Here is a 27,701-nt window from a genome sequence, read left to right on the forward strand (position 1 = left end):
ACCTCTGAGGAGAATATCTATCGCTAGAGGAAGAAGCTTCATAGCTTAGATAGCATCTTGGGAGAGTATTCAGACAGGAATTACCTGGAGGGCTGAGTCTGAGCCTGGGGAGGCAGGAGCTGGGGGAGCAGGGACTCCCTGGGGCTCATTGCAGTCAAGATGGGAGGGTTCTTCTAGGACAGGGGTCTGCAACCTTTAAGACAAAAAGAGCCACTTGGACCCGTTTCGGAAGAAAAAACAACAACTGGGAGCCGCAAAACCATTGCGACATTTAAAACAAATATATCTCCGGAGCCGCAATCTGACAGCGGGCGGGAAGGTGACGTCGGGACGGTGCGTGACTAACGCACGCACCGCCCCCATGCGACGTCACAGCCAGTACAGCGCCCGCCACAGTGAGGAGTGTCGGGGCGCACAATGCGCCTCCTTCCCTTGCTAGTATCCGCCCCGGAGCCGCAGCAAAGATGTAAAAGAGCCACATGCGGCTCGGGAGCTGCGGGTTGCAGACCCCTGACCTAGGAAAAGAAGCCTCCCAGGCCAGCAAAAAGGGTCTGTTATAGTAATTGGAATACCTCAGGAGTGGGAATGCTAAGAGAGGGTAATGACAAAAGTGCCCTTCCCTCATGAAACAAAGAATTAAGCGGTGAAGGAAGCTGTGCTCTGCCAAAAGTATTAAACTATCTTAACTAAGTGAAGAAACAAGAGGGAAATAACAGAAACTGAGTCATGGGTGTAGCCAGGATTTTTTTGGAGGGGCAGGACTTTTGTTGGGGGGGGGCAGAACTGAAGTGATTGGTCAGTTAGTTAAGCATTTCTACTGTTTTACTTGATTGGGGGCGGGGGGCAGCTGCCACGTTCCTCCCCTGGCTAGGCCCATGAACTGAGTTAAGCATTTTACCACCTATTCTAGAAACCTGAACACCTACTGTTATAAGAAAAATCTGCTCCTTTTCCCTTATGGGTACCCAAGAGCTCATATAGAGTCCTTATGTAGGTTTCCTATCGGTTGGAAAAAATAACAGAGGCCAACCAGATAACATTGAGAAGCAAAGCAGCTAGTAAGCCTGATCTTTATTCAACTGGGTGCTCACCCCCCAAAAAAAACATTGGTGTGCAAGCTCTTATATAGATTTTGAAATTGCTACCCTGTAGCTCAAGGCCACCCCCCAATACATTATATCACTGAAGGGCAGTCTACAGCAGAAATCCTTTCTGCCAGATACCTGATAATGGTTGCTGATTGCATTTACATGGGCCGTCTGGTCATTCTTTTGTGATGGTAAATACTCAGTTCCTGAATCCAGGTCACAGGCTCACCCTGTTCATACACAGATACACCCTTAAGACAGGATTTGTGATCAAAGAGACAACAGGAGGTTTTCCTCTTTCCTTCCCCCTTGCAGAGAAGTATTTGAGGTCAATTTGGGAGAGTAAAAATGGCTGCAGGATTGTTCTCCAGTTCTGTCTCAGGCACATGGTGTAGCAATCGCATGCACTACCCCCCCCAACCAGTCCTCCAAGCTCCGGCAAGACCTGGCAGAGAGGGGTAGGTGCACGAAGGGGTTGTGAGGCACACGTCAAAACAGTAGTAAGCTGCCACCACCCCCTTATCCGGGTCAACCCCCGAAAGGAATCCAAGGAGGAGAACTCCCCTTCAATATTCACTGGGTTGCCCAACTCTGTGTCACTTTACCATGACGCAGACAGAAATCCAACAGGTAGTGTGTACCAAGTGGTCAGGCTCTGGTTTAGCTTCTCCGGAAAAAGGCACAAAATACAAAAGGCAAAAGTCCTTTCCCAAATTTATTGAAAAAGCTACTCAAAGAATAAAAGCTTGCACATTTTTTAAAAGGTTACAAACAAGAAAATAAAAATGTTGCAAAATATCACTAACTAAAAACATACACACAAAGAATCAACAGTTCAAAACTTAGCAAAAAAAATCACAAAATCCGTTCTTCTGGTCAAACACCCACAGGTGAACACCAGGGCAAGGTGGTCTGCATGGCAAGATGACTTGCATGGCAAGATGGTCTGCAATTTGCATCTGAATTCTCCAAATCTTTATCCTTGAGAACCCCACGTGGAATACAGGTTTAGAAACCAATCATTTCTTTGGGTTAATTACCAATTTGCCAATGGCTGTATGATGAGACAATAACTCCTGATTGTCAGAAGACCCACACAACTGAACTTTGTTTGCAGGCACACACGCTAAACCCTGTCTGTGGTACCTACCCCTTTACCCCAAATGATGAGACAAGAGACCAGAGTATGGGTTCAAATTGGCCACAACTTTATTGAGCTTCAGAAGTGGGAAACTTGGCATAGGCCTTGGCAGGTAACCCTCTCAGTCCGCCTGGCTGAGGATATGCAGGCAGATGAGGTCCAGTGAGAGGGGACTACAAAACGCGAACTTACACAGCATGCCCCTCTACCGACCTCATCCCGGGAGTCTGAACTACCGTATTTTTCGCTCTATAGGATGCACTGGACCATAGGACACACCTTGTTTTAGAGGGGGAGAACAAGAAAAGAAAACTTCTCCCCCTCTCTGCGCAGTGCCCCTTCGAAGCGGCAGGAGAAACGGAGCCCCTTCCATTTCGCCTGCCGCTTTGCTGAAGGGGCACTGCGCAGAGAGGGGGAGAAGTTTTTTTTCTTGTTCTCCCCCTCTAAAACAAGGTGTGCTCTGCGCATTCAAGGAGCGTTCACCCGAAGCCTCCGGAGTGCACTGACCCCTCTCGCTCTCCAGGCTTCAGTGAAGGCAACCAGAAGCCTCAGGAGTGCGGCAGGAGTTCCCGCTGGGCTCCAGAGGCTTCGGGTTCCTTTCAACCTGCTCTTTGGGGCTGGCGGGGGGGGGGCGCTGCTCAAAGACCGCCAGCCTCAAAGACCAGGTCGGGGAGCAGCACAAAGGCTGTGCACCACCTTCCCACTGCCCCCCGAGCTTGTGGGGCTGGCGGTGGGGGGAAGCGCTGCTTTCTATGGTCATGAAGCAATGGGAGTGTTTAAATGATTACTTACAAAACCAGGGCTCGGCTACTAAAATCTGATTTTGTTTAGAGTAATCTTGTGAGTAATATAAAAAATACGAAGCGAGACATTAAGGAGACCCAAAGGAAAAATATGAAGAACAGAGGTTTTGACAAATGGACTACCAAAAACGTGTGAGGCAAACAGTGGAAGTCTTTTAAAAATATTTTAATTAAGATAGATAAGGATAAGATGAAAATACATAATTGAACATAAATATAGATTGGAAATGGCTGTGTATAGTGAATACTTATCTACTTTTAAAATTCTCATTCTTGATCTTATTTCTTCCTTTTCTTTATCTTTATCTTCTTCTTGTTCTTTTCTTTTATATTTTACCTTTCATTTCTTTTCTTTATTGTGAATATTGCTTTGTAGAGATGTAAATACTGGTAATTGTAAATATGAGAAGAGGTAAAATGTTTTCTAATTTTTTATTGGTTACATGTATTTTCCTTTCTTTGTATATTTGTATTTTTTTCTAATTTGTCCTCAATAAAATAAATAAATAAATAAATAAAGCTCATCACATGTCCATCTCCTCGTCCCACTTGGCGGTGTCAGGCAACTTCATGTTTTGTCACATGAAATCAAGGAACATGGAGGCCTGCAGTAACCGGCCCAGCCTCTGGAAGTGTCGTGTACGGTAGGAGAGACTCCACAGCTGCTTTGATCCCTTCGTATTGCAAGAGGCTCTCTGGCGTCTCATGCTTGAGGAGGGTTTCCACCACTGCCTGAGCCTCAAGGTAGTTCCGCGAGTTTGTGTTCCACGTGATGGAAAACTTCAACCCAGCCTCTGGAAGAAGGGGTTTGGGGAAGACACGTCAGGAAGGAGTGCAAGTTGCAGGCAGTGTGGCCACCTTGAACCAACACACCTCTCTTGCGAAGCGTGGCCAGGTCTGGGCACACATCTGACCTGCACCTTTCTTCCAGGCAGGGAAGCAGATCCAACACCCCTCCCCATCTAGTAGAAACAATTAATGATGGGAGGGGTGACTGAGTTTATTCCAGACTTCCAGACTTATAAAAGCACAACAACAACAATATGCATTATAATCTTTGCTCTAGTATTACAGAGCTGGTGGAGCTAATTTGAAGCTGTGTACACACCATACATTAAAAGCATTATCACTTCTCCCCTGTAAGAATCCTGGGAACTGTAGATTACCCTTCTACCACACAGGTACAATTTGTAGCACCCTTTACAAACAGCAGTTCCCAGGATTCTTTGGGAGAAATGTGCTTTTAATGCCTGTTTTTCCTGCAGCAGGCATGCTCAGCTACCCCTCTGGAAGCTCAATCCCACAGAAAGCTGTGACGGCCACCAACTTGGATGGTTTTATGCAGGAAAGGCTATCCATGGCCACTAGGCACGATGGCTATGCTCTACCTCCACAGTCAGTGGCAGTAACGTTTGTGAACAGTAGTTGCTGGAAGATGCAGGAAGGGAATACAGAATGCTCTTGTTTCCACAGGCCTCTGGTTGGCCACTGTGAGAACAGGATACTGGACTAGACAGGCCAATGTGGCCTCATCCAGCACGCACTTCTTATGTCCTTACGTGGTTCAAGGGTAGAGATTGTGAGAAGGCATCTTCCAAAGCAATCCCACCCCGCAAATAGCTTGGGAGCCTTCTTGCCTCTAGCCTAGCCCTCACCCCTTTTCCTGTTCCCGCTGGAGTCTTCTTTTGCTTGCCACGCCTGCGGGCTCTCTTCCGGCCAATGGTGCTAATGACAGATCTTAAAAACTTGGGGTCGGTGAGATTCGACAACCACAGCACCTTGCGTCTGCTGGACCTCCTGAGCAGAGCGGGTTGTGTCTTGCTCCTCGTGAAGTAGGGTGAAATGTGAGGAGTGTTGCAAGCCGGTGCAGAGGCAGAAGGTCTGGCCGAGATGGTGGAGCACGGCTTCTCTGTCCGGGGCTTCTTCCTAACCCAGTGGAACACCAGTATCATACGCCTCTTAGATGGGTTGGACATGCTGAAGAAGGTGCTGGAGGCCCAAAGTCCAGGGTGACTTTAGAGCGGAGGACGCAGCAGGCAGTTCCCGAGCAATGGTGCCAAATCCAAGCAAATGTTAACTCCAGTCCTGTTAAATCGATCCAGCAATTATGAACGTTAAATAAGGGAGTAATTTCTCAGGCAGTAGGAAAAGACTTTCTGTGGCTTTTGAATAGATGGGAGCCCCCAACTACTGCCACTGTTGACAGCCTGTTGCCCCTTGACTCTGCTTGAATGGGTTATGTCACAATGGTTCCTTCATCAGGTGTTTGTGAGCATGAAAATGCTGTTGGGAGTTTCAGCAATGAAGGCTCAGGCATAACATACTGTTTGAAAGTCTGAACATTTCCTCTTTTTTTATTTAACAAAATTTATATACCACTTTTATAATTTATATACAAATTATTAGGAGAGTAAGTTAAAAATATACTGTAGTTGTTTCACTTAGAGGCTAGTTTCCATACTTTATTCCTTCTTATACTTCTATCCCACCTTTCCTCCACAGAGCATACACACTTCAGCCTCCACCTTCTCCATTTTATCCTGACAGCAATATTGTGAGCTAGGGCCATAGCTCAGTGGTAGAACAACTGCTTAGCATGCAGAAGGCATCAGGTTCAGTCCCCAGCATCTCCTGGTGGGACTGGGAGCGCTCCCTCTGCGCTTCGGAGGCTTCGCGTTGCTATCGCTGAAGCCAAGGAGCCTGCATTCGCTCCATAGGACGCACACAAAATATGGTATATCCCAAACCCATGTAAGGGTGTTAAAGAATACAAGACTAGGACAGATAACATAGCATCCTGCCTAGAGTCAGGAGGCAATTTGATTTACACTTCTAAGAACAATTAAAGAGCCAGATACACATTCCCCAGGATTCCACAGTTTTTACTCTCCCACAATGCCTCACTCCTGCATGAACCAAAGTTTCAGCATACAAAGATTTCCCAACTTCACTACACATGGTTTATATACTTTTGTATTTGCTTGGTACATTTATGAACATTTATTTTATATCTTAGACTTTATAATTCCCATAACACCTACTGTACCTGAAGTGTACAAAGTGATTTTTTAGTAACTGTAGTGTAAGAAAAGCTGTGCATATACAACTGTGTTTAAGCCTGTGATATCCTTTATAGAGTGGTTACATCCGCTTCAGGTTACATCCGCTTCAGGTTACAGACTCCACTAACCCAAAAATATTATCTTGGGTTAAGAACTTTGCTTCAGGATGAGAACAGAAATTGCGACGCCGCAGCGCAGCGGGAGGCCCCATTAGCTATAGTGGTGCTTCAGGTTAAAAACAGTTTCAGGTTAAGAACGGACCTCCGGAACGATTTAAGTACTTAACCTGAGGTACCACTGTATTTAGTTTAGGTAATGTTAACTTCTTCCTGAAAGAACACATCTCCTGACCCAACTTTGTTTCACCAACCTCTTTTTTTGTGAATAAAACTTTTCTTGCTTGATCAACTCCTGTGCGAGACTTCTTGACTAAGTTTCCCTCACTCCCACCCCCAAGATAGCCTATGGTAAATTGCAGAAATTCATTTAATTGGTGTACTGTGCGGTGGGTCCACTATATTTAATTGGGGGCAGTTAGCAGGGGTAAATCCACAACAGCTCCCTTTTAGCCTTGCAAGCTCACACCCCATCAACAACCCCACAAGGGGAAGAGAGGCTCCTGTAAGAGAAGCAAGATCTCTGGCTCCCAATCTCCCTTTGACCCTACTTATGTTCCAGGTGCAGATACAGGCATCTGCTTGCAGATTAACACGAGCCAGCCTGGGTCAGCCTATTAATATGTTCCAGATGCCGTGGTGCCTTAGAGAACTCCAGTTTAGAGCTATACAGGCATGGAAATGGTGGATGAGAGCACTGCTAGGCCTTACTGAAGTTGAAGGAAGTTCCGTGTGAGGTGTTCCCGAAGTAAAGGAAGGATTGGACTCTGATAATAAAATACACACAGACTGCTTGAAAAAACAGCAATATCAAATTCAGTGTTAGGCAAATTAGAGTGCAGCCCCTCTAAAATCACTATTCTGTCAGCAGTGTCTGGGGGGAAATGGAGTTCTGTAGGTAAAATATGTATTAAGGAAAGTCACGCGTACGAGTGTCCCAAAATTCTACTACTGCTGTAAAGTAAATTCATTAGGAATTTTAAGTTCAGGGAGGAAAGGAGAAGGAACAGTCTGCAATAAACAATGAAGAATGAGTCTCACTGTCTAAGGTGGAATCGGACCTGTATGCTATGTCTTAATTTTATAAACCACCATAGTGGCATGGTGCAGAGCTGCCACAGGAGACAGTGTGTTAAAAGCAACTGTCTTTGCTAATGTGGAAGACTGACAATCAGCTGGCACAACAGTCTTTGTTCTCCCATTTAACCCAGGCTGGAAGGCCACCTGTCAGTGGCATTGCCTGTCTTTAGCAGGATGAACTGAAGGAGACAAAGCTGCTGCTAGAGGGGAGATTTGTGAGTCTCAGTGTCAATATTCTGGCAAGGCTTAATCATTTGAGCAATCTCTGTTTCTGGCTTCTGGTGCATCGCTTTAAGAGCAGTCTTGCATTCAGCATTTTCATTTTCATTAGCCAATTGTTTCATTAAGACTTCAGACGCTTCAAGGTTTGGAATTAAAGTACTGGCTGCTCTTAGCCCATCAAGAATGCCATGCAAGCCATTTTCTGTCACACTTCGCTTCAGTTATTTAAAAACTGCAAAGGGCAATGATTCATGGGCTCTCTGTTCCTGTGCATTCTGAACAACAGGACAGACTGCTAATAATGGTAAGGTATCAGCTATTTTTTCTTCACTGCTTCCTTCTGCCATATTTGGAATAATCAATGTTTGCACTATGGTCTGAGCCCCTTGCGGAGGATTGCCCACTAAATAAGTAGGTGACATGGAATTTACATTCAACCCAGGCAATTTTTTGGCAAAGGAATGTGCCAATGGAATTACCTTTGGCATAACCTCAGAGGAGAGAGGCTGGAAATCTAGAGGCTGAGGGGGGGGAGACAATATTATGGTATTTTTAAAGGCAGCTATGGGTTGCAACAATGTGGGAGCATTCACAGAGAGAGCTGGTGGTTGGAGCAAAGGGTTAGAGAGCTTTCCAACTGCATCTCTACACAAATGCAAGGTGTGCAAGACTTGTACAGATGCCTCAAAATGTCTATGGAGTGCATCTCCCAGCTCATTCCATTTCTTAAATGTCATAAGTACCCCCTCTGGAAACCGGAGGCACAGTCTAGCAATCTCTAACAACAATTTTTTCTACTAGGGATGCTAAATGCTTATCATGCCCTGCCTGAGGTAGCAAAAATAACAAATTATTCCTATGCTTTTCTTGCACATGTGAAAGCTTGCTTCCCATGATCTCACCTGAAGGGTAATAGATACGTGTCTTTGGGGCTCATTCTGAGTGAATGAGATCCTAAGTTCGGGAATTGTTTTGCAGGAGATGATCCACCGCGACCGAGGGACAGCAGGTTGCTAGCTCCGAGGAGAGTCCAATCCTGGGGGCTTCCCTTTGCAGAGGTTTCCTTTTGCTGTGCCGCAGACACTGAGGTTTTCTTTTAGCTTTGCCTCACATGCTGAGGTTTTCTTACAAGCCTCACACGGTTCCCCTTTAGATTTGCCTCACACACTGAAGTTTTCTTTTAGCTTTGCCTCACACGTGGCACCACTTGAGGCGTTCCCAAAGTAAAGGAAGGATTGGAGTCTGATAATAAAATACACACAGAGGCTTGAACCAGCAAGACTTTGGGAAGAGTGCGTATAATAAAAATTCCTGTCCACCCTCCGGCCCAGGTCGTTTTATTCACAAAAGAACTTTTTACCCAGTGTTCGTAAAAACCAATCAGATTTCCTCTGAGCATTTCAAAAAAACCCATGTGGGGACAAAGTTACACTACAAAACTAATTTAAGCATGCATACTTCTGGGGTAAATAAAACAGAACTAAAAAGGAAGAATGCATTCAGCAAACCCAGAGGTCATAAACAGCAATAAAGGAAGGAAGGATGGGCAGTATTTACCATCTCTTTGTGAACACTCTTCCTGGCCCTTAAGATCTATCTAAAAATTAACAAACTACATAAAAGATGCTCCTTTGGCTACATTCGGCAGTACCGCATGCTGTAGTTGAGCTGATAAATCGAATAATTTATTGCTCTGATAGAAACAGTGATTCTGGTAAAACTAGGGGTGGAGGAGTCTGTATTTACATACACAATGGTTGGTGCATTAACAGCAAAGTAGCTTCCATGTATTGCTCCACAGATCTAGAATTGATGGCAGTTACATGTCGGCCATTTTATCTGCCTAGAGAAGTGACTGTCATAATTATTATAGCTGTTTATATTCCACCTGATGCTAATGTCAGTACGGCACTTTCTAAACTATATGACGTCATCTCCGAGCAGCAGCAAATCCACCCAGAGGGCGCCCTTGTTGTGGCAGGGGACTTCAGTCAAGCCTGCCTAAAGACGGTTTTTCCTAAGTTTGAACAGTTTGTGAAATTTCCCACTAGAGGACAGAATATTCTAGATCTCGCGTATTCCAGTTTGAAACAGGCATACAGGGCAATCCCCTTCCCCCACTTAGGCTCATTCTTCAGTTTTTCTATGTCCGAAGTACATCCCTCTCAGGAGAAGAATTCAGTCAGTTATAAAAACAGTTAGAATTTGGCCAGAGGGTGCTCTTAGTCAGCTCCAGGATTGTTTTGAGAGCACTGATTGGAGTGTGTTTGAACATCAAGATCTGCATAGATACACAGATGCCATACTCTCCTATATTAAAGTGTGCATCGATAGTGTAACATCAGAGAGATGCATTCGACTCTATGGGAACAGGGTGCGGTTGGTTGGGTTTTATCTTCTAGGGATAATTTCCCTATCGAACTTTCACCTCTTCCCCATACCATTCTGACCCAAGAGTCCTGGCCCAGAGATGACTTGTTAGTGAGGAGATCTTGCCCCTCTATTGGGGAGGCTAGTATGGGGTCTGCGATTCCCACTATTGAAGGGCTAGGGAAGAATGGCGGTGGGGCTACATATCGCTATCGGCGAAGGGTTTTGAGATGCAGTGATGCTCGAACCCCTTCCAATCTACGCCCCGTCCCAAGGGTACGGAGAGCAGGGATTACCCACCTCCATCATTGGTGTTGTGCAATGCCAGGTCCATAGGCAACAAAACCGCCACCATGGGTGACTTTTTTGTGTCGCAGGGGATTGACCTGGCTTGCGTGACAGAGACCTGGGTACGGGAAGGCGAAGTAATCTCCCTACATGAGATAACACCTCCAGGTTTCTCTGTCCTCCATCAATTGCAGACTGTGGGTCGGGGGGGAGGAGTAGTGTTGTTAATCCGGGAGGATTGCTCTTTCAGGTCTCTGCCACCACCGGCAATCTCCGGCATTGAATGTGTTGGTCTCGTGTGGGGCACCAAGGAGAACTTGGCTGTCTGGCTGGTGTACCGACCACCTAGCGCACCGGCAGCCACCCTATCAGACCTGCTGGAGATGGTGGCAGGCTGGGCCTTGGAGTTCCCAAACCTATTGGTTTTGGGAGACTTCAACGTCCATGTCGATGCCGCCCCTCCTCACAGGCTCTGAACCTAGTGACTTTCATGGCAACACTGGGGCTCTCCCAGTTTGTTATGGGCCCGACTCATCAAGCAGGCCACACACTGCATTTGATCTTTGGTGCTGGCATAGATGTGATCATGCTCCCCCCTATCCAATTACCACCCAGTTTCAAATCTCCCATATCTGGGTAAGGTAATTGAGAGAGGAGTTGCTGAACAGCTTGGTAGGTTTCTGGAGGAAACATCGGCTTTAGATCCATTTCAGTCTGGATTCCGTCCTCGTTTTGGGGCCAAGACGGCTCTGGTTGCCCTAACAGATGATCTCCGCAGAAAACTGGATTGAGGCGAGTCAGGACTGCTGATCCTTTTAGATTTGTCAGCAGCCTTTGACATGGTTGATCAAGATCTTTTGGACCACTGCCTCGCCAACATGGGGATACAGGGCATAGCCCGTAAATGGCTGTGCTCTTTTGATCTCTGGTCGGGGACAGAGGGTGGCACTAGGGAGGGAGTTGTCGTTGCGCCACTCCTTGGTGTGTGGAGTGCCACAGGGCGAAATCCTCTCCCCGATGCTTTTAAACATCTTTATGTGCCTCCTTGCCCAGATTATCCGGAGCTTTGGGCTGGGTTGTCACCAATATGCTGACGACACTCAGCTCTATCTGCTGATAGATGGCCATACCGACTCGATCCTGGACACACTGACCAGATGTTTGGAAGCTGTGGCTGGATGGTTTCGTGGGAACCAATTGAAACTAAATCCTTCAAAGACAGAGGTCCTCTGGCTGGGTTGGGATGGTATGGAGATGAGGGACCAACTCCCTTCTCTTGCGGGGGCCCAGTTAGTGCCATTGCCTTCCGTTAAGAGTTTGGGTGTAATCCTTGACGCCTCCCTTTCCATGGAGGCGCAGGTTACAGCAACAGTCAAGGGAACATTTTTCCACCTTCACCGCATCAAGCAGTTGGTCCCTTACCTTTCCCGCTCCGACCTGGCCACAGTGATCCATGGAGGTCACCTCCAGGCTTGACTACTGTAATTCGCTCTACACGGGGCTGCCCTTGAAGCTGTCCCAGAAACTCCAGCGGGTACAGAATGCTGCAGTGAGGCTCCTCACAGGGTCTCTGCCATGGGAGCATATTCACCCAGTGCTTTTCAAGCTGCACTGGCTCCCGGTGGAGTACAGGGTCAGATTTAAGGTGCTGGTTTTGACTTTTAAAGCCCTTCACGGCCTAGGACCCTCGTATTTACGGGACCGCCTCTCCCGGTATGCCCCACAGAGAGCCTCAAGGTCCATAAATAGCAACACGCTAGAGGTCCCGGGCCCTAAGTACCGTATTTTTCGCTCTATAACACGCACCTGACCATAACACGCACATCATTTTTAGAGGAGGAAAACAAGGGAAAAAACATTCTGAATGAAACAGTGGATGTATCATTTTTGTGCTTCATGCTGTGGCCACAGACATGTGATCTGATGGTGAATTTGGGCTGACCCAATGCAAAGATCCTGAGGATCCATGTGGATCCATGCTTTGTAATCATGTTTTTGCACCATTGCAGCCCCAGACAACAGTGGGTGCGTGATTTGGGGGGGGGCAGGCTGTAGCCATGGACATGCTATGTTCTCTGGTGGTGAATTTGGGGGTGACCTAATGCAAAGATCCTGAGGATCCATGTGGATCCATGCTTTTTAGCCACATTTTTGCACCATTGCAGCCCCAAGCAACAGTGGGTGCATGATTTTGGGGGGGCAGGCTGTAGCCATGGACATGTTATGTGCTCTGATGGTGAATTTGGGGGTGACCCAATGCAAAGATCCATGTGGATCCATGCTTTGTAACCACGTTTTTGCACCATTGCAGCCCCAGACAACAGTGGGTGCGTGATTTGGGGGGGGGGCAGGCTGTAGCCATGGACATGCTATGTTCTCTGGTGGTGATTTTTGGGGTGACCCAATGCAAAGATCCATGTGGATCCATGCTTTTTAACCACATTTTTGCACCATTGCAGCCCCAGGCAACAGTGGGTGCATGATTTTTGGGGGGCAGGCTGTAGCCATGGACATGCTATGTGCTCTGATGGTGAATTTGGGGTGACCCAGTGCAAAAATCCTGAGGATCCATGTGGATCCATGCTTTTTAACCACATTTTAAGTGGGGAGGGAAGGAAAAACACAGAAGGGCTAAGAATGCAGGAGTGGGGTATAACGGGAGGGAGGAAAGGAAGGCAAAAGTTTCCCCAACGTAACCCAAGCCAGCCAGCTCTCTCTCTCTCTCTCTCTCTCTCTCTGTGTGTGTGTGTGTGTGTCTCCCACCTGCATGTTTTCAGCAGCACCGGAGCACAGAGAGGAAGGAACGGCACTCTGCTTTCCCCTCTTCTTGCCTGGAGGGGAGGTGCTTTCCCTGCTCTTTGTTCCGTTTGAGCAAACACAGCAACGAAACAGAGGAGGGTGGGCAGTAAGACCCTGAGGCAGAGTGCAGGAAAGCAGAAACTTCCTCTTTCCAGGTTTCCCTTCTCTGTGAAGCACGGTTTGATTTTTGCCCGATTTTTCGGCTCCAGGGACCACACATTCGCTCCATAACACACACAGACATTTCCCCTTCCTTTTTAGGAGAAAAAATCTGCGTGTTATAGAAAGAAAAATACGGTAAGTTAGATTAGCCTCAACCAGAGCCAGGGCCTTTTCAACACTGACTCTGGCCTGGTGGAATGCTCTGCCTCTTGAGACCAGGGCCCTGTGGGATATGATCTCTTTCTGCAGGACCTGTAAGACAGAGTTGTTCCACCTGGCCTTTGGCTCAGAATCAGTTTGATCCCCTCCCCCTTTTTCTTTTTCCTTTATCCTCCTATGAAGAGATTGCTCCCTAATTGTTTTAATGTTGTATCTTAATCTTTTAACTTGTATTTTTATCAACTTGCCCACAAAACGAAAGAGTCTACCTTGGTCCAGCTGACGGAGACGAAGGTACATGAATGCAGGCCAAGCTACGCCACAGACCTGCACTAGTCTTCCATTCAGGCTCATCCTGAATCAGAGCACTTGCATCCTGATCCTTGCATTCGATTCAGCCTTTGAATCATTGGAATAGCTGGAGGGGGCAGGGGGAGCTGCTACCCCACAAAACAAGCTTGAAAGTGTTTGACAGGGCAAAGTGAGAGAGATTAGGAATCAGGCTTCATAAGGTGAACTTCAGTGCAGAAATGTTTCCCATCCTTATGACGAGTAGAATTATTCCAGCACCCCCAATAAAATACTAAATGCATACGGGTTGCAAAAATGTGAAAGTGCTGAGTGAAGAGCAGGGCCATTGCAGAAAAAGATTTCAATTATGCCTTGTTATTTGTAATCCCATGCAATGCACCATCATTTAAAAGTGCTATAGTATCAAGAAACAGGCCCTTGCTTCGTGCTGCAGAATGTTTGACTTGTGCTAGTGGAAGGGAGGGTGGTTTATTCTGCTTGTAAAGCAACACCAAGTTTGCTTTACCAGTGTGGCCTCTGGCTAAGAAGCAAGCCTGGGTAAAGCAGTTGGCAAAAGGAAAGATGTGCCTTTGCAGTGGAACAAAATCTATTCAAGTGCTTCTGCCGCACCATCACATTGGACTACTGAATGGCCCAAGACCAGATTGCCAGAAGCCCCAAAATAATTGTGTGTTTTATGGAGCCATGTATTTTAGCTTTTAGGTGTGTTGAAAGAGAGCTTAAGAAGAAAGTAAATTGACATGAAGTATGGCCAACATAACAAAAAAAAAATTTTAATTTTTAAAAAAATGGTCCTTTGGAGTTTTAATCGTACAAAACATCAATGTTTTGACGTTATACAAACAATGAACAGGACAGCAACAAATACTTATAGCTTCAGGGTCTAGAGACATGTTTTTGGACTGCAGACAAGCTGACACTTTCACAAACATCTACATGTGAGAAAGGCAACCTCTTGCTAACACGGCCCAAAGAGAATAAACACAGACATGAAGGGAGGGGCAGCTTCTTTGCTCAAGGGTTGTCTTTCCCCCAAGAGCAGAAGAATCAGCTCTCCCTTGAGTCTGCCCCACTTCCTGCTGGTGCTTCCTCTCCCCACCTGCTCTACAGGATGACACGGTTGACTTGGATATACTACAGCATGCTGGAGAGACCATTTGCCCCAGAGCTTGCCATCTGCTTGTCCTAAGGTGGCATAGGAGGCAGACAGAGCTCAAGGGGACCTGTGGTGGGTAGGAGGTGGGGACAAGGAAAGAACCAGATCCTCTTCTCAGATATCTCTATCTTGGCTCAGGTCGGAGGGTGCCCGCTGGAGAGGTTTGCTTGCCACTATCTGAGACTGTGGAGTGACTTGTCCTTGTACACTGTGGCGGATCCCATATCCAAAATAGATGGCAAAGCCTAGAAGAGAAATGGAGCCCAATGGTCACAAAGCATCCACAGCCAGCCTTCCCTAGCAACCAAGCAATGGATCACCAAGTGAGATTGGGACTGTTTCCTGTTATGGTAGCTTTCACCGACAGGGTGGCTCCTTACCTATTGCCATCCAGACAGCAAAACGGGCCCAGGTACCTGCATCCAGCTTCATCATGAGATAGATATTCACCAAGATACTGAAGAGGGGAAGCAGTGGCAGGCCAGGGACCTGTAAAAGACAAACAGGCCCAATGCAAGAGGATGCAAAACACCTTGCCTTTTGCGAAAAACTAGCTACCACCCACAATTTCCATTAGGATTAAAGCTTAGCCTGGTCTTCAATCGGGCCTTTCCAGGCAGTGGGGTGGGGGCCCTAAAAGCAGGGGCTGGTGAAGCACAGTCTTAGACCAACTCCTATATTGTGCCTCCAGTACAAATTTCCAGTCTCCAAGTAATTGTATTTAAGGGGAGGGGAGAAGCAGCATGGAGAAATAATGGCTTTCTCAATATTTTCCAAAGATCCTTTTCCTGAAAATCCTTTCCTCCCATCAGTTCCATCATGTTCCTGAAATAGTGAGGCTGTGCAGAAGGAGACTGTTGTCTTGCTCTTTTACAGAATGAAGCAGGAGGCTGGTGCTGCTTTTAAATTAACAGTGGCTGAGCACTCAGCTGGAAGACTGCATCCAAGTAGATTGCATTGATGGGAGCTGTGGAAGTAGAAGAATGTTACTTGCAAAATTTCATTGGCATAGAGGGGGCAGGTTGTGATGCTAAGTCATGAGTGATATCATAGATAAAGGTCAACAGGTACCTACAACAAGCAGCAGTTATCCCTAGGGATAGTTGCAGTTGCTGGGGTAGGTTGGGGAAATAATTGCTTTTTACACAATTGGAAGAAGAGGATTCTCATAACAGATGCTATTGCAGAAGGGATGTCACTCAGTTCCCCTAGAGGAGATTGCAAATTCTTCATTTCCCCCTATACTACAGTACAATTGTGCCTTGTATGGGGTTTATGTTCTGGGGATGGCACATATCTGCAGAAACGCATACAGCTGAACTGCCCCTGCATGACCATCCTTATCTTCTAAACAAGACAGAGAGTTTTTAAAGCTCTGGGCTGCTCTCACAAGACCTCACTGGACCGTCCAAGTTCCCACGAGTTCTTTAAAGCCTCCCAGAGCCTGGTGAGCAAGTCTGGGAGCTTAAAAGCTCTTTTGCATCAGAAAGCCCAGTGCAAAGGAGCGTTTAAACTGTCCAACTTGTGTGAAATTAATTTGTGGACTTCAACCACACAAGGTTGAAATCACACAAGTTAATTGCATGTAAGATGCAAATGTACTGTACTTGGGAATCCCCCCCCTTCCCCCATCAGAGTTCAATGTTTGAAGGGAACAAACAAAGGATCATCCAATGGATCTCTGGGACTGCCCTTCCATCTCCAGTAATTTAACAATGAACAGAAAGTCCTAGTCTATTCCTGCAGGCAGGAACATAGCACTTCCTGAAGGAAGGGACATCTTGAGCCCTATCACCTTCCCCCTAACCCTAGCCAAAGGCCAGCAAGAACCAGAGGGGTCCTGTAAAGCAAGCTGAACTAAAGTCTTAAGTGCAGTGTAGTGGGCACAATACTCCCAAACCTTAGAGGGAGAGAGAGATGAACCATCAAGCAATCATGTCCAGGAGGGAAAGACGAAGTAAACACACACACACACACTACTTCTGAAATGGGAGAAAGATGTGATGGCTTATCTCTCCCCCAAAAGATCCAGCAATGGCAGAAGATTGTTTGGCAAGCGCTGATGTGCCAGCTTGAGATAATCCAGCTCTGCCACATGCAAGTGCCCCCAAATCCCACAAGCAAAGGCAGCCCTTTGGCCAGAACTCTTACTTTGAAAGTGAGGCGTGTCTTGCTCTCTGGCTGCCTCCAGATGATGATGGTGCCAACGAGTGAAACAACCAGGAGAACCACACAGGCAACGACCCAGCCAATGCTGCATTGCATGAGAGCTGCCGACTGTTGTGCCAAGATGCCACAGAGAGTGGTGATCATCAGAGCTGCAAGACATGAGCACCAAAAGCCAGATTCATAGAGCTGAAAACTGCCCCATCGTTCCACCTGAGAATCTTTTACCTCAAAGCAGAGACCTCTAGAAGCAGGACACGAACTCACATCAGCCCCAAATCGCATGGTTGGGGGCCAGAGAAGATGGAAGGCTCATTCATTCATTCAATTTGTAGCCCACCTTTCCTCCAAGGAGCTCAAGGTGGCACACATAGTTGTGCCCCCTCCATTTTACTCTCACCACAACCCAGGGCTGAGAGGCAGCGACTGGTCCCGGGTTACTGGGGATCTGGCCCCTGCTCTCCCTTGTCCTTGCCTAAACTCTAATCTACTGGTTCGCAAACCTTTTCCTCTGGGCCACAATTTCAGAATAAAAATTTGCTTGCATCACACTGAATTTTTTATTGATAAATTGGAAAACAAAAAGAAACAACTCCCAGCAGTACTTGATTTAGAACACAACTGCTTTATAATATGGGACATCCAGAAAGTAGAAAACAATTCAGCCACATAAGAACATATATCATTCCCAAAATATAATGTTGGTTGTCCTTGAATCTTCCCACCACACTTGCTATCCTCTCCTATCCCATCAGTGTGGCATACCACACCCTTTGAGAATCACGGCTCTAGCCACCAACAATAGGTGGGCCACAGGTTCCTCATTCCTCTTTTAACTGGAAATATCAGAGTCAGAACATGCAGCACTTACGCTTTGAGCTAACCCACCCACCCACATCCATCTCCACAGCCAAACCGGAGCTCTGCCTTGGGAAGCAGCAGGGGCTCAGCATCACCCCTGCGGTGCACTCCGGCTTTGGCCATCCAGGTGCACAGTTTAGACCCCGCACATGCCAGCACTTACAGACAACTGTGCTGCTGATGTAGACAATGCGCCCTGAGATGGAAGTTGGAACATCTCCGGAAGGGCAGAAAAGGCGCCTCCAGGTGAACTTGTCTTTCAGGGCTACATGGCCATCACGGAGAGAGAGATTAATCACCACCTTCTCTTCTTCGCTTCCATTCATCTCAAGCATTTCCAGGTCTTTGGAGGGAGCGAACAGGTCAGGCTGGTATCTATCAGCAAAGGCAGAAGAGTTAAGTAAAAGGAAACTGTAATTCCCTGTCAGTCCTTCTGCAAAGGGGCATCCACCAGGCCTAGACATGGCTTGGAGAACTCTGTGTGGAGTGCTGCTCACTCCAAGAAGCACCCACCTGAGGATGAGAACACAAACAGCAACCAAGGAGTACGCCAGCAGAGTGCCAATGGACATGAGGTTAACCAGGTCCTTCAGCTCAAAGAGAAATGCCATTAGACCTGCAAGATAATAGCCCCACATGACTCATGGGCTGGCTTGCTTATTTGTTTACTACATTTATATACCACCTTCATATTCCAAGGATCTCAAGGTGGTGTACATGGTTCATGCTTCCTCCCCATTTCATCCTCACAACAAACCTTTGAGGTAGATTAGGCTAAGAGATGTTGACTGGCTCAAGGTCACCCAGGGAGCTTCATGGCTGGATGGCGATTCTAACCCTGCTCTTCCAGGTCATAGTCCAACATTCTAAACATTACGCCACACTGGGTAGAATCATAGAGTTGTAAGGGACCCCAAGTGTCATGTAGTCCAATCCCCTGCACTGCAAGTATATCAACACTTAGTCTCCCATCCAACTTGAAACTATACTAGACTCTGCTTAGCTTTTCAAATTTGCTAGCAATTTATTGCTGCACCACTAGGAGTGGTAATGGTGATGGGAGTGTAGAGGGCGAAAGGACAAAGACCCACTAAGATATCCATACCAGCAATGATGCCTGACACAACAGTAGCCACTAAGGGAGTCTTGGTTCGGCTGTGGACCCGGTACAGAAACCTGAAGAGTAGTCCATCTTCAGCCATGGCATAGATCACCCGTGGCATTGGGAATATGGAACCAAGCAAGCTGCATTGGGCAGGAAGAGACATAAAATCAAGACCTGGGCATATCTGAGAACTTGCATATGAAGAGAACGCAGATGGCCAACAGCTCATGAACGGAGCCTGTGGCCACCTTAGCACAAGTCACCCTCATGGTCTACTTCTGGGTTCAAATCAAGTTGATGGCCTGACTTAAGGAGCCTGAAGCACAAGGTGTCCAAAACACTGTCTACTCCCACATCCATCATACCATCTTCCAGGATGGAGGCAGCTATGTCCCAAGCTTAGATAATGCATGGATTGGCTGGATGCAGAGTGGTGGGAGGCTCCAGCTGAGGTACACCCAACGGCGAGGCCAGAAACTGGTGGTGGGATGATGGTGCTGGCCAGAGGGAAAAGAGGGAGCAGACTGGCAGAAGGAGGTGTCAGAAGCTGAAGGGTTAACAGAGTTTAGTGAGCAGGAACAGGCAGGGGGCAGTTCAGACTCTGAGGTGGAAGTGGAAGCTAGAGGGAGCAGTCCTGCTGCGACCAGCTCCTCTACCCTCTGGTCTCCTAGAACACGCAATGACATGAAGAGGGCAAAGCAGAGGAGGGGTGTGCAGAGGTGCAGTTTCCAATTGCTTTGGAAAGAACCTGGAGAGGAGGAGCCTTAGGAAGTATTGGGAGATGGCGGGGACCTTCAGTCCTTGCAACTGCCTTGTTGGAGCAAGACCTACCAAGACCTACTAGGATTACTAGGTCTGCACCGTTTTGGTTTCTTGAATAAAGAGTTAACTTCACTGACACTGTGTTTTGCTTTGATTGCTGACCTACGCTTGACAGGTAAGCAGCTACTGGGGCAAGGGCTTTCTCTGTAGTTGTGCCCATGCTCAGGGAACTCTATCCTGAGACACATTTGCCTCACACTTTGGTACGACCCTTGAGGCTACTAGGCAAAGTGCGCCCACTTCACTTGAGTCTTTAATGGCATTTAATAACCTTTTGACTCCTTGTGTTGCCTGCTTTAAAACCAGAGCTGGTCTTTTAAAGTATCACTGATGATTTGATTTATCTTATCTGCTCTTTTATTTGTTTTATAGATTACAGCTCTTTGGCATTTTCTCCACTGGGCAAGCTTCTGTTTGTTAGCTACTCTTCCAGCAGTAGGATAGTAGGATTTAAATACTGAAACCAACTAAACTAAGATGAAAACTGTGGCAGATGAAGGGAATAGGGATGCCACAGAGTACACAATTTGTATGAAGAAGGTCCTGGGTTCAGTCCCTGGGCTCTTCAGGTAGGGCTGGCAAAGGCTATTATTTGCAGGTGAGGCAGTGGAAGTGCTGGACCATTGTCTTGCCTTGGTAACGGACTGGATGAGAGCCAATAAACTGAAGCTCAATCCAGATATGACTGAGATACTGTTAGTGGATAGTTCCCTAGACCAGATGGCTGGGATGCTGCCTGCTCTTGATGGGGTTACACTTCTTTTTAAGGAGTAGTTACACAGCTTGTGGGGTGCTTCTGGACCCATTGCTGTCCTTTGAGGCTCAGGTGGCCTTGGTGGTATGGAGTGCCTTCCATCAGCTTCAGCTAGTGGTCCAGCTACACCCCTATCTGGACAAGGAGAGCCTAACTTCTGTTGTCTGTGGTCTGGTTACCTCTAAGTTAGATTACTGAAACGCATTGTATGCAGAGCTGAATCTGAAGATGGTTTGGAAATTCAGCTGGTGCAGAATTTGGTAGCCAGGATTGCTCACCAGGGAAAGATGATTTGAGTATATTATGCTGATCCTGGCCCAACTGCACTGGCTGCCAATTAGCTTCTGGGCCCAATTCAAGTTTTGACCTGGAAAGTCTTAAATGACTCAGACTCGCAATACCTCAAGGACCGCCTCTCTTGTTACAAACCAACCCAGACCCTGAGAAGATCAGTTGATGCCTTTCCTCGTGCGCCTCTTCCACAAGAGGTCCAGAGGGTGGCAACTCAAGAACGGGCCTTTTCTGCAGTGGATCCCCACTTGTGGAATGCTCTCCCCAGGGAGGTTCAGCTGGCACCTTCATTATACACCTTTAAGCACCAGGCGAAAACGTTCCTCTTTAACCAGGGCTTTGGCTGATTGACATCTGATGCCCTTTTAAAATGTGTTGTGGGAGCAGGGATTCTTTGTTTGTTCGTTCTTATTTTTATTATGTATTTTTATGTCATGAACTGCCCTGAGATCTATGAATGAAGGGCAGCATACAAATTTAATTAATTCATTAATAATAATAATAATAATAATAATAATAATAATAATAATAATAATACTGGGTCCACATATGCAATATTATGAGGATCAGACACTGGAGCTAACACAGCTCTTCACGTTTCCTATGTAACAGCAGTAGAAAATTCAGTGAATGCTGCTTTTCCTTATCCCTTACCTGGTGGAGAGGGCACAGAGTGAGCCAATAGCTACGACGTAGCGGGCTGGCTCCCACCCCACAGCCTTGAAGGCATCAGGCAGGGGACTCTCCTTGTTCACCAAGTAGTAAGGCACCATCAAGGTCAAGGAAGCAGAAACCCCAAAGTAAGCCACAAAGCAGATCAGGAGTGAGGCAATGATGCCGATGGGCATGGCGCGCTGAGGGTTCCGAGCTTCCTCACCTGGAGAAAGGGGTCGAGACAGAAGAAAACTATCAACTTCAGTTTCTCTCACCTCTTAATCTTAAATTCAGTTTGTCCCATTTCCACATTATTTTGTGCTTGTTTCTTAAAGTCGCCACGACATTTCTCATGCGCGTTCGTCCCCATATATATGTTTTTTGTGTGCACAGTTTTGCCCTGATGACTGCATCTCTGCAATTCCTCTTAATATGCACTCCCCCCCTTTTTTTGCTGGAGAATTTTGCCACCAAAATTTAGAAAAGGCTGTGTTTTGATTTATGTAACTTGTTTGAATGAGTTAGGCTCACATTAAAATGCAGACTGAACAGAACAACTCAGATGAGATTCCAGCAAATTCCTCTCTCATTTACCCAAGACAGGCACAGCCTTGGACCCCCACCCTGCACACACAATTCACACCACACCACATTACTTAAAATATGTGTACAGTATCTGCACAGTGCAGGGGTTGTTTACTTGCCCTGCAAATCTACTACTCAGGCAAAGAACATCTCTAGGCAGGAGAACTATCTCATGTGAAGTGGGTCTTCGGAACTTCCAGGTAAGGCAGTGCACTGTTGCACGGAGTTGCATTGCTAATGACTTATTTCCCCAGATCACAAGCAGAAACTTCCTGTTGAAAGCACAGTACGGAACAGCAGCTCAGCCTTGCCCTGGGAGAAGAGCAGAGATGCCAGAGGGCCCTGTTGATGCACGCAGCTCACCCCCAGTTGCTGAGCATGACATTTCCCTCTCTCTTGATTGCACACCTGCCTGTGCTCCAGGGTATGTGGAAATACAGAAGGGAATTTCTCACCTATTCGCCACACCCCTCAAATGCAGATACTCTACCTGTGGTTGCAATGCAGTCAAATCCAACAAAGGCATAGAAGCACGTGGCAGCCCCAGAGAGGACCCCCTCGAAGCCAAAGGGAAAGAAGCCACCACTGCCAAAGTGCCCAATGCTGCAAGAGAAAGAAAGATGTACTTCAGCAACATTCAAGGAAGCCAAAACGTAGGAGAACAACCTCCTGACGGGCCACTCAGGAATATGTATACTTGATGAATTAAATCTCCCCCTAGAACAGCTGATCCATGAACCATGAGGGCCTCTCCAAACTGGCTCCTCTCTGCTGCTGCTTCCTTTCCTCTTCACCCCTGCTTTAGCCAGGGATGGACTTTGGTACTATGGTGCCCTGAGCTAGGCCAAAATTTGGTGCCCCCGCTGTTGCACTGTCGGGTTTTAGGAAGAATGTGCAAGGGCTTTGACAGGGTCATAAAGCCTTCCTCCCTCCTTCCCAAAGCTGGAAAAAGCACTAACTAGGCTAAGGGAAGGAGGAAGGAGGACTCTAGGACCCTGTCAGAGTCCTCAGGCCTCCTTCCCTATAGTGGGACAAGTGCTTACTGGATGCCCTCTCCGCTTGGTGCCTGCTCAGTGCCCAGAGAGGGGAAACCATTCACATTGCCCTAAAACTATGTGCTGCACAGCACCATAATAAAAACTGGGAGCCACCTGCACCCAGATACTATTCTCCACAGAGCAGGACTGGCTGCTGCCTCCCATCCTAAACTTAACAGAAGCTTGGGGAGAAGGTCAGGCAGATGTTATGCAAGGGGAGAAGGGCCCTTACCTGCTTCCACCCTCATGTTTCCATGTGTGGTTCTGATAATCTTCCTTGGATAAGGTCCAGTTCTTGACATCTCCCTTCACAAAGCCAGCAATGATGACAAAGCTCAGGACCAGTAAGTTGATAGCTGTGAAGATTTTGTTCACTAGGGCAGATTCACTCACACCAAACGACAGCAAACCTGAAAGAGAGTGACAGAAGAGGGCACAGATTTATGCCAAGTCTCTTGGGAGCAGGCCTCCAGGCTTGCTGGGTTAACGATTATGATCACCTTCACAACATGTTCTAGGGCAGAAGAACCTATTCATGGGGCTCCGAAATACAGCGCTCCATAAACAGTCTGTCATTGGTATATTTCAGGAGAACCCTGATTCCACCTCTGCATTGATTTAAGATCTGTTGAGGCTCTCTCCCTCTTTCATTCTTCTTTGGAGGTAAGACAAGTAAGCTGCTTGAGGAGGGGGCTGTAACCTGGAAGATGGAGCAAGTTTGTTTTCTCCTGCTCTGGTGGATAGCACTTGAACCAATGGCTTCAAGTTACAAGAAAAGAGATTCTGACTAAACATCAGGAAGAATCTGACAGTGAGAGTTGTTCAACAGTGTAACAGACTCCCTTGGGAAGTGGTGAACTCTCCTTCCTTAGAAGTTTATAAGCAGTCGAGGTTGGATTGCAAGAGGGTTCTCCGCGGGACTACTTCCAAGGTAGGCAGGTAATTGAGACCAATTTGCTGAGCTCCTTTGCCGTGGTGGTGGAGGCCGCGGCGGCGTCAGCGACACCTTTCTGGGCCGTGTCGCCCTCCTAGCTCAGTGGGAAGGCGTCCGAGATAACAAGGAAGTAAAACCATAAAATGATAAAATAAGGCAGTAAAACAATAAAGTAAAACAATAAAAGGACCATGAAACTATAAAATGGTGAGAGCAGCTGCCTCACCCTGCCTCACAGATTGGTGGCCATCTTCTCGATGCTCCCATCTGTCATGTGTGATCTAGTTGAGATTCCCACATTGCAGAGGGTTGAGCTAGATGGCCCTCATGTCCCCCCCCCCAACTCTACAATTCTATGATTATTGCCGGGGAAGAAGAGCCTTACTGCTGTAGAGATTGCCTCACCTGTAAGCAGCAAAACCAGAAAGAGAGCAAAGAAGTCAGGATATTTAGCCAGCACATTCTCCACATGCAGGGCAGTATGATTGTGGAAGAAATTAGAGATGTGGCCGCCAATGATGTTGTCAAAGGTTGAGCTCCAGGCACGAGCGACGCTTGCTGTCCCTGGAAACCAAAAGGAGAGCCCTTCATTAACAAACACAACCTCAGCCGCTTCCAGCCACATACAGAGTGAATGGGCACCACAGAGAGATGCCCGAGATGAATATGGGAGAACAACTCATACCATCAAGATGAGCCACTTGTTCCAGAAGAAAGCAAAATGCTACTTGTCCTCTCTGGATAGAGATCGCCTGGCCACTGTTATTCTTGTTTGGTAAACTTCAGTTTAGTCTACTCCAATACACTGTATTGCAGGGCTGCCTTTGAAGAAAGTTAAGTTGGTTCAGGAGGCTGCTGATAGTAACTGCTGGCCAGGAAGCAATGCCAACTGAGAAGGTTCTCTACCAGGTGTCTCTATTAGGTAAGGTTAGATGGGTAGTGACCGGACAGTGGCTTTTTTAAAATTGACGCTTCATTTGAGAATCACCCCTCTCTGAGTAGTAAAGGAGCCACAACATCATTAAGGAGGCAAATTAAACCTCTGTTGTTTAGTAGTTTTAATTCTGTGCTGCTGTTTTGATATTAATTCTTTCTGAACTGTATCCCTCCTCTCTCTATTTTAGCAATTTTTAGTAAAATTCTTTTGGATATAGTTCAGTCGGGGGGAAATGGCCCCCAAAATATTTTAAATAAACTATGCATAAAATTATTTCTCAACTGTGACTGAACTGTTATGCTATTTGAATCTGTAAGTAATGAGTAATGTAAGTCTAGGTGGCCCCCTACTCCTGAGGGGTTTGGGCGCTGAGAAGGGTGCTTCTTTGATGCATTGCTGCAGGCAAACCTGTTTCTTTGCACCTGATCTCAGGGTGAAATCATTCTTGTCTACTCATTCAAAGTCACCTCCTTTACTCTGAGCCGAACGGCACATACCTATCATATAGGAGAGAATGAGGTTCCATCCTGTGGTGAAGGCCCAGATCTCCCCAACTGTGACATAGCTGTAGAGGTAGGCAGAGCCAGCCTTGGGCACTCGGGCTCCAAACTCTGCGTAGCACAGACCAGCTAACACTGATGAGACAGCCGCTATGAAGAAGCAGAGCACGATGGAAGGGCCTGCGTCGTCCACGGCCACCTCCCCAGACAAAACGTAGACACCAGCCCCAAGGGTGCTGCCCACACCAAGAGCTATCAGGTCCAGGGTGGAGAGGCAACGAGCTAACTGGGACTCATCAGAGCTGAGGTCCACTGTGCGCTGCCGGATCAGCTTCTTCCCGAAGCTTGCCATGGTTTTCTCCAGCATTCTGGACAATTGTGTAAAATGTCCAATGCTTCCCAAGGATCTAAGAGAAGAGAATGTTGCAGTGTTAGAGCCAGCAATATGGGATGAACACCAGCAAGAATGTGGGTAAGGATTTTAAGATGTAACAGAACCATGCCAGTGGTAATGCAAAAATGTAGCTGAGGAAGCTGGAGCCCTATACCACTTGGAATAAGGCAATTCCTTGTTCCCCAGCAGAACCCCATAATGGTGTTCCACTCCTCCTTCCCTTTGTGGTCAAGTTCAGCCATTCAGGGCCAGCACCTTGAGCATTTTTTAAAGCCAACCTATGTTTGTTTTAAGGCAGTGTTTATTTATTCATAAGCTGCAAGTAAGGCAGGAATTGTTACTGAAATAAAATAAAAATTGTTATGAGGGGCAGAAGCAAGCAATCAGGGAGTGCCAGTTCCAAAGCACAATTTTCATCCCGGATCCCCAGAATCTAAGTAACCTGTAACCCAAGGACAGTTGAGGAATTTTCACTGGCCCTTTTTCAAATCAAGTAGGTTAGACTGTGTGGGACGCGGGTGGCACTGTGGGTTAAACCACAGAGCCTAGGACTTGCCAATCAGAAGGTCGGTGGTTTGAATCCCCACGATGGGGTGAGCTCCCGTTGCTTGGTCCCTGCTCCTGCTGACTTAGCAGTTCGAAAGCACGTCAAAGTGCAAGTAGATAAATAGGTACCGCTCCGGCGGGAAGGTAAATGGCGTTTCCGTGCGCTGCCCTGGTTCACCAGAAGCGGCATAGTCATGCTGGCCACATGACCCGGAAGCTGTACGCCGGCTCCCTCGGCCAATAAAGCGAGATGAGCGCTGCAACCCCAGAGTCATCCACGACTGGACCTAATGGTCAGGGGTCCCTTTGCCTTTACCTTAGATTAGACTATAGCTTTCAAGTCTAGGGCAGCAGTGGCTAACTCTCAGTTCAGGGGCATGATCCAGCCCTCCAAGACCCTAGTGATTTTGGCATTAGCGTTAAACATGGGCCTTTAATTTATATGGGTCTACTCCAAGTAGGGCTAACATTGGATGCAACCCCATTGGGTCTCAACCCAGAGTATTTAAGGTAAATGTTGCTGTTGGAAATGCCAGAGGCTAGCTTAGAAGCCAGAGGGATGGTGGTTACACATTAAATCCACATACCCTGCAGGTGTCCATGAAGGTTAGCAAAAGGCAGCTCTTCGGATTAATAGTGTTTACACAAGATAAAAAGGCAGGAAGATATCTTCAGCTATTAACCAAAGTTTAAACCAACTTTGATTAACAGACAACATAACAAACTTTAGTCCAGAACATCCAGCTATGGGCCAGGCGGAATGAGACCTTGGGGTCAGCGTTAAGTCTGGCACATGATGCACAGAACAAAACTTGCACCCCACATTCCTGAATCTGCTGTTAAAAGTCCTGTGTAGATGCAAAAGACAGCATCTTTTTTTTAAAAAAAAGAGCTCTCAAAATTTCACAAATAAATGAAGGCAACTTAACAAGTACTGAAATCACAAGGTGGTTTCAATCCCACCTAACCAAGCACAGAGGGGGAAATAGCTCCATGTCAGTGGAGCTTGGGCTAAGACAGTGATCCCATGGAGGCAAGGAATGAAGTTGTAGATGATGCTTATGGATTGATTGATTGATTGATTGATTGATGGCAAATTTAGTAAGAGTGAAAAAGAAGAAAAGGTGTTGGCTGTCACTGACAAAAATAAATTCATTGATCCTGATGTAATTGAATAAATTAATGTAAGCAATATCAACGAAATAATAGTGACTTATATATACAGTACTTCTAACTTCGTATTAATTAATGTAACATTTTTATATCTACCTGTGCATTTTTGTAATATTTTGTTTAAGTTGTCTGTTGTTGCTTCAGTTTTCTGTACACCACTTAGAAATGTTTTTAACATATTAAG

The 27,701-nt window shown here is 46.7% G+C and overlaps 1 protein-coding gene and 1 long non-coding RNA gene across 3 annotated transcripts in view; both read right to left on the reverse strand.

Moving 5' to 3' along the window:
* Positions 1 to 3,179: 3,179 nt before the first annotated feature.
* LOC309524260 lies at positions 3,180 to 5,024 on the reverse strand. The gene is made up of 2 exons (XR_014215875.1): positions 4,688 to 5,024; positions 3,180 to 3,826 (listed from the first exon to the last, which is right to left on the reverse strand). It is a non-coding gene; the product is annotated as an uncharacterized lncRNA (long non-coding RNA).
* Positions 5,025 to 14,355: 9,331 nt separating this feature from the next.
* SLC7A3 (solute carrier family 7 member 3) overlaps positions 14,356 to 27,701 on the reverse strand; it is a 30,308-nt gene continuing 16,962 nt past the window's right edge. For both annotated transcript variants that reach the window (XM_082207438.1, XM_082207439.1), the window contains 11 exons: positions 25,402 to 25,811; positions 24,373 to 24,531; positions 23,266 to 23,443; positions 22,487 to 22,599; positions 21,412 to 21,634; positions 18,891 to 19,030; positions 18,299 to 18,401; positions 17,949 to 18,160; positions 16,910 to 17,076; positions 15,139 to 15,247; positions 14,356 to 15,003 (listed from right to left, as the gene is read on the reverse strand). In XM_082207438.1, the coding sequence (XP_082063564.1) occupies positions 14,873 to 15,003; positions 15,139 to 15,247; positions 16,910 to 17,076; positions 17,949 to 18,160; positions 18,299 to 18,401; positions 18,891 to 19,030; positions 21,412 to 21,634; positions 22,487 to 22,599; positions 23,266 to 23,443; positions 24,373 to 24,531; positions 25,402 to 25,771 (1,905 nt within the window). In that variant the 5' untranslated portion in view covers positions 25,772 to 25,811 and the 3' untranslated portion in view covers positions 14,356 to 14,872. The remainder of the gene's footprint in view (positions 15,004 to 15,138; positions 15,248 to 16,909; positions 17,077 to 17,948; positions 18,161 to 18,298; positions 18,402 to 18,890; positions 19,031 to 21,411; positions 21,635 to 22,486; positions 22,600 to 23,265; positions 23,444 to 24,372; positions 24,532 to 25,401; positions 25,812 to 27,701) is intronic.

Source organism: Podarcis vaucheri, assembly GCF_965113315.1.
Source record: "Podarcis vaucheri genome assembly, chromosome: Z".
NCBI lineage: Eukaryota > Metazoa > Chordata > Lepidosauria > Squamata > Lacertidae > Podarcis > Podarcis vaucheri.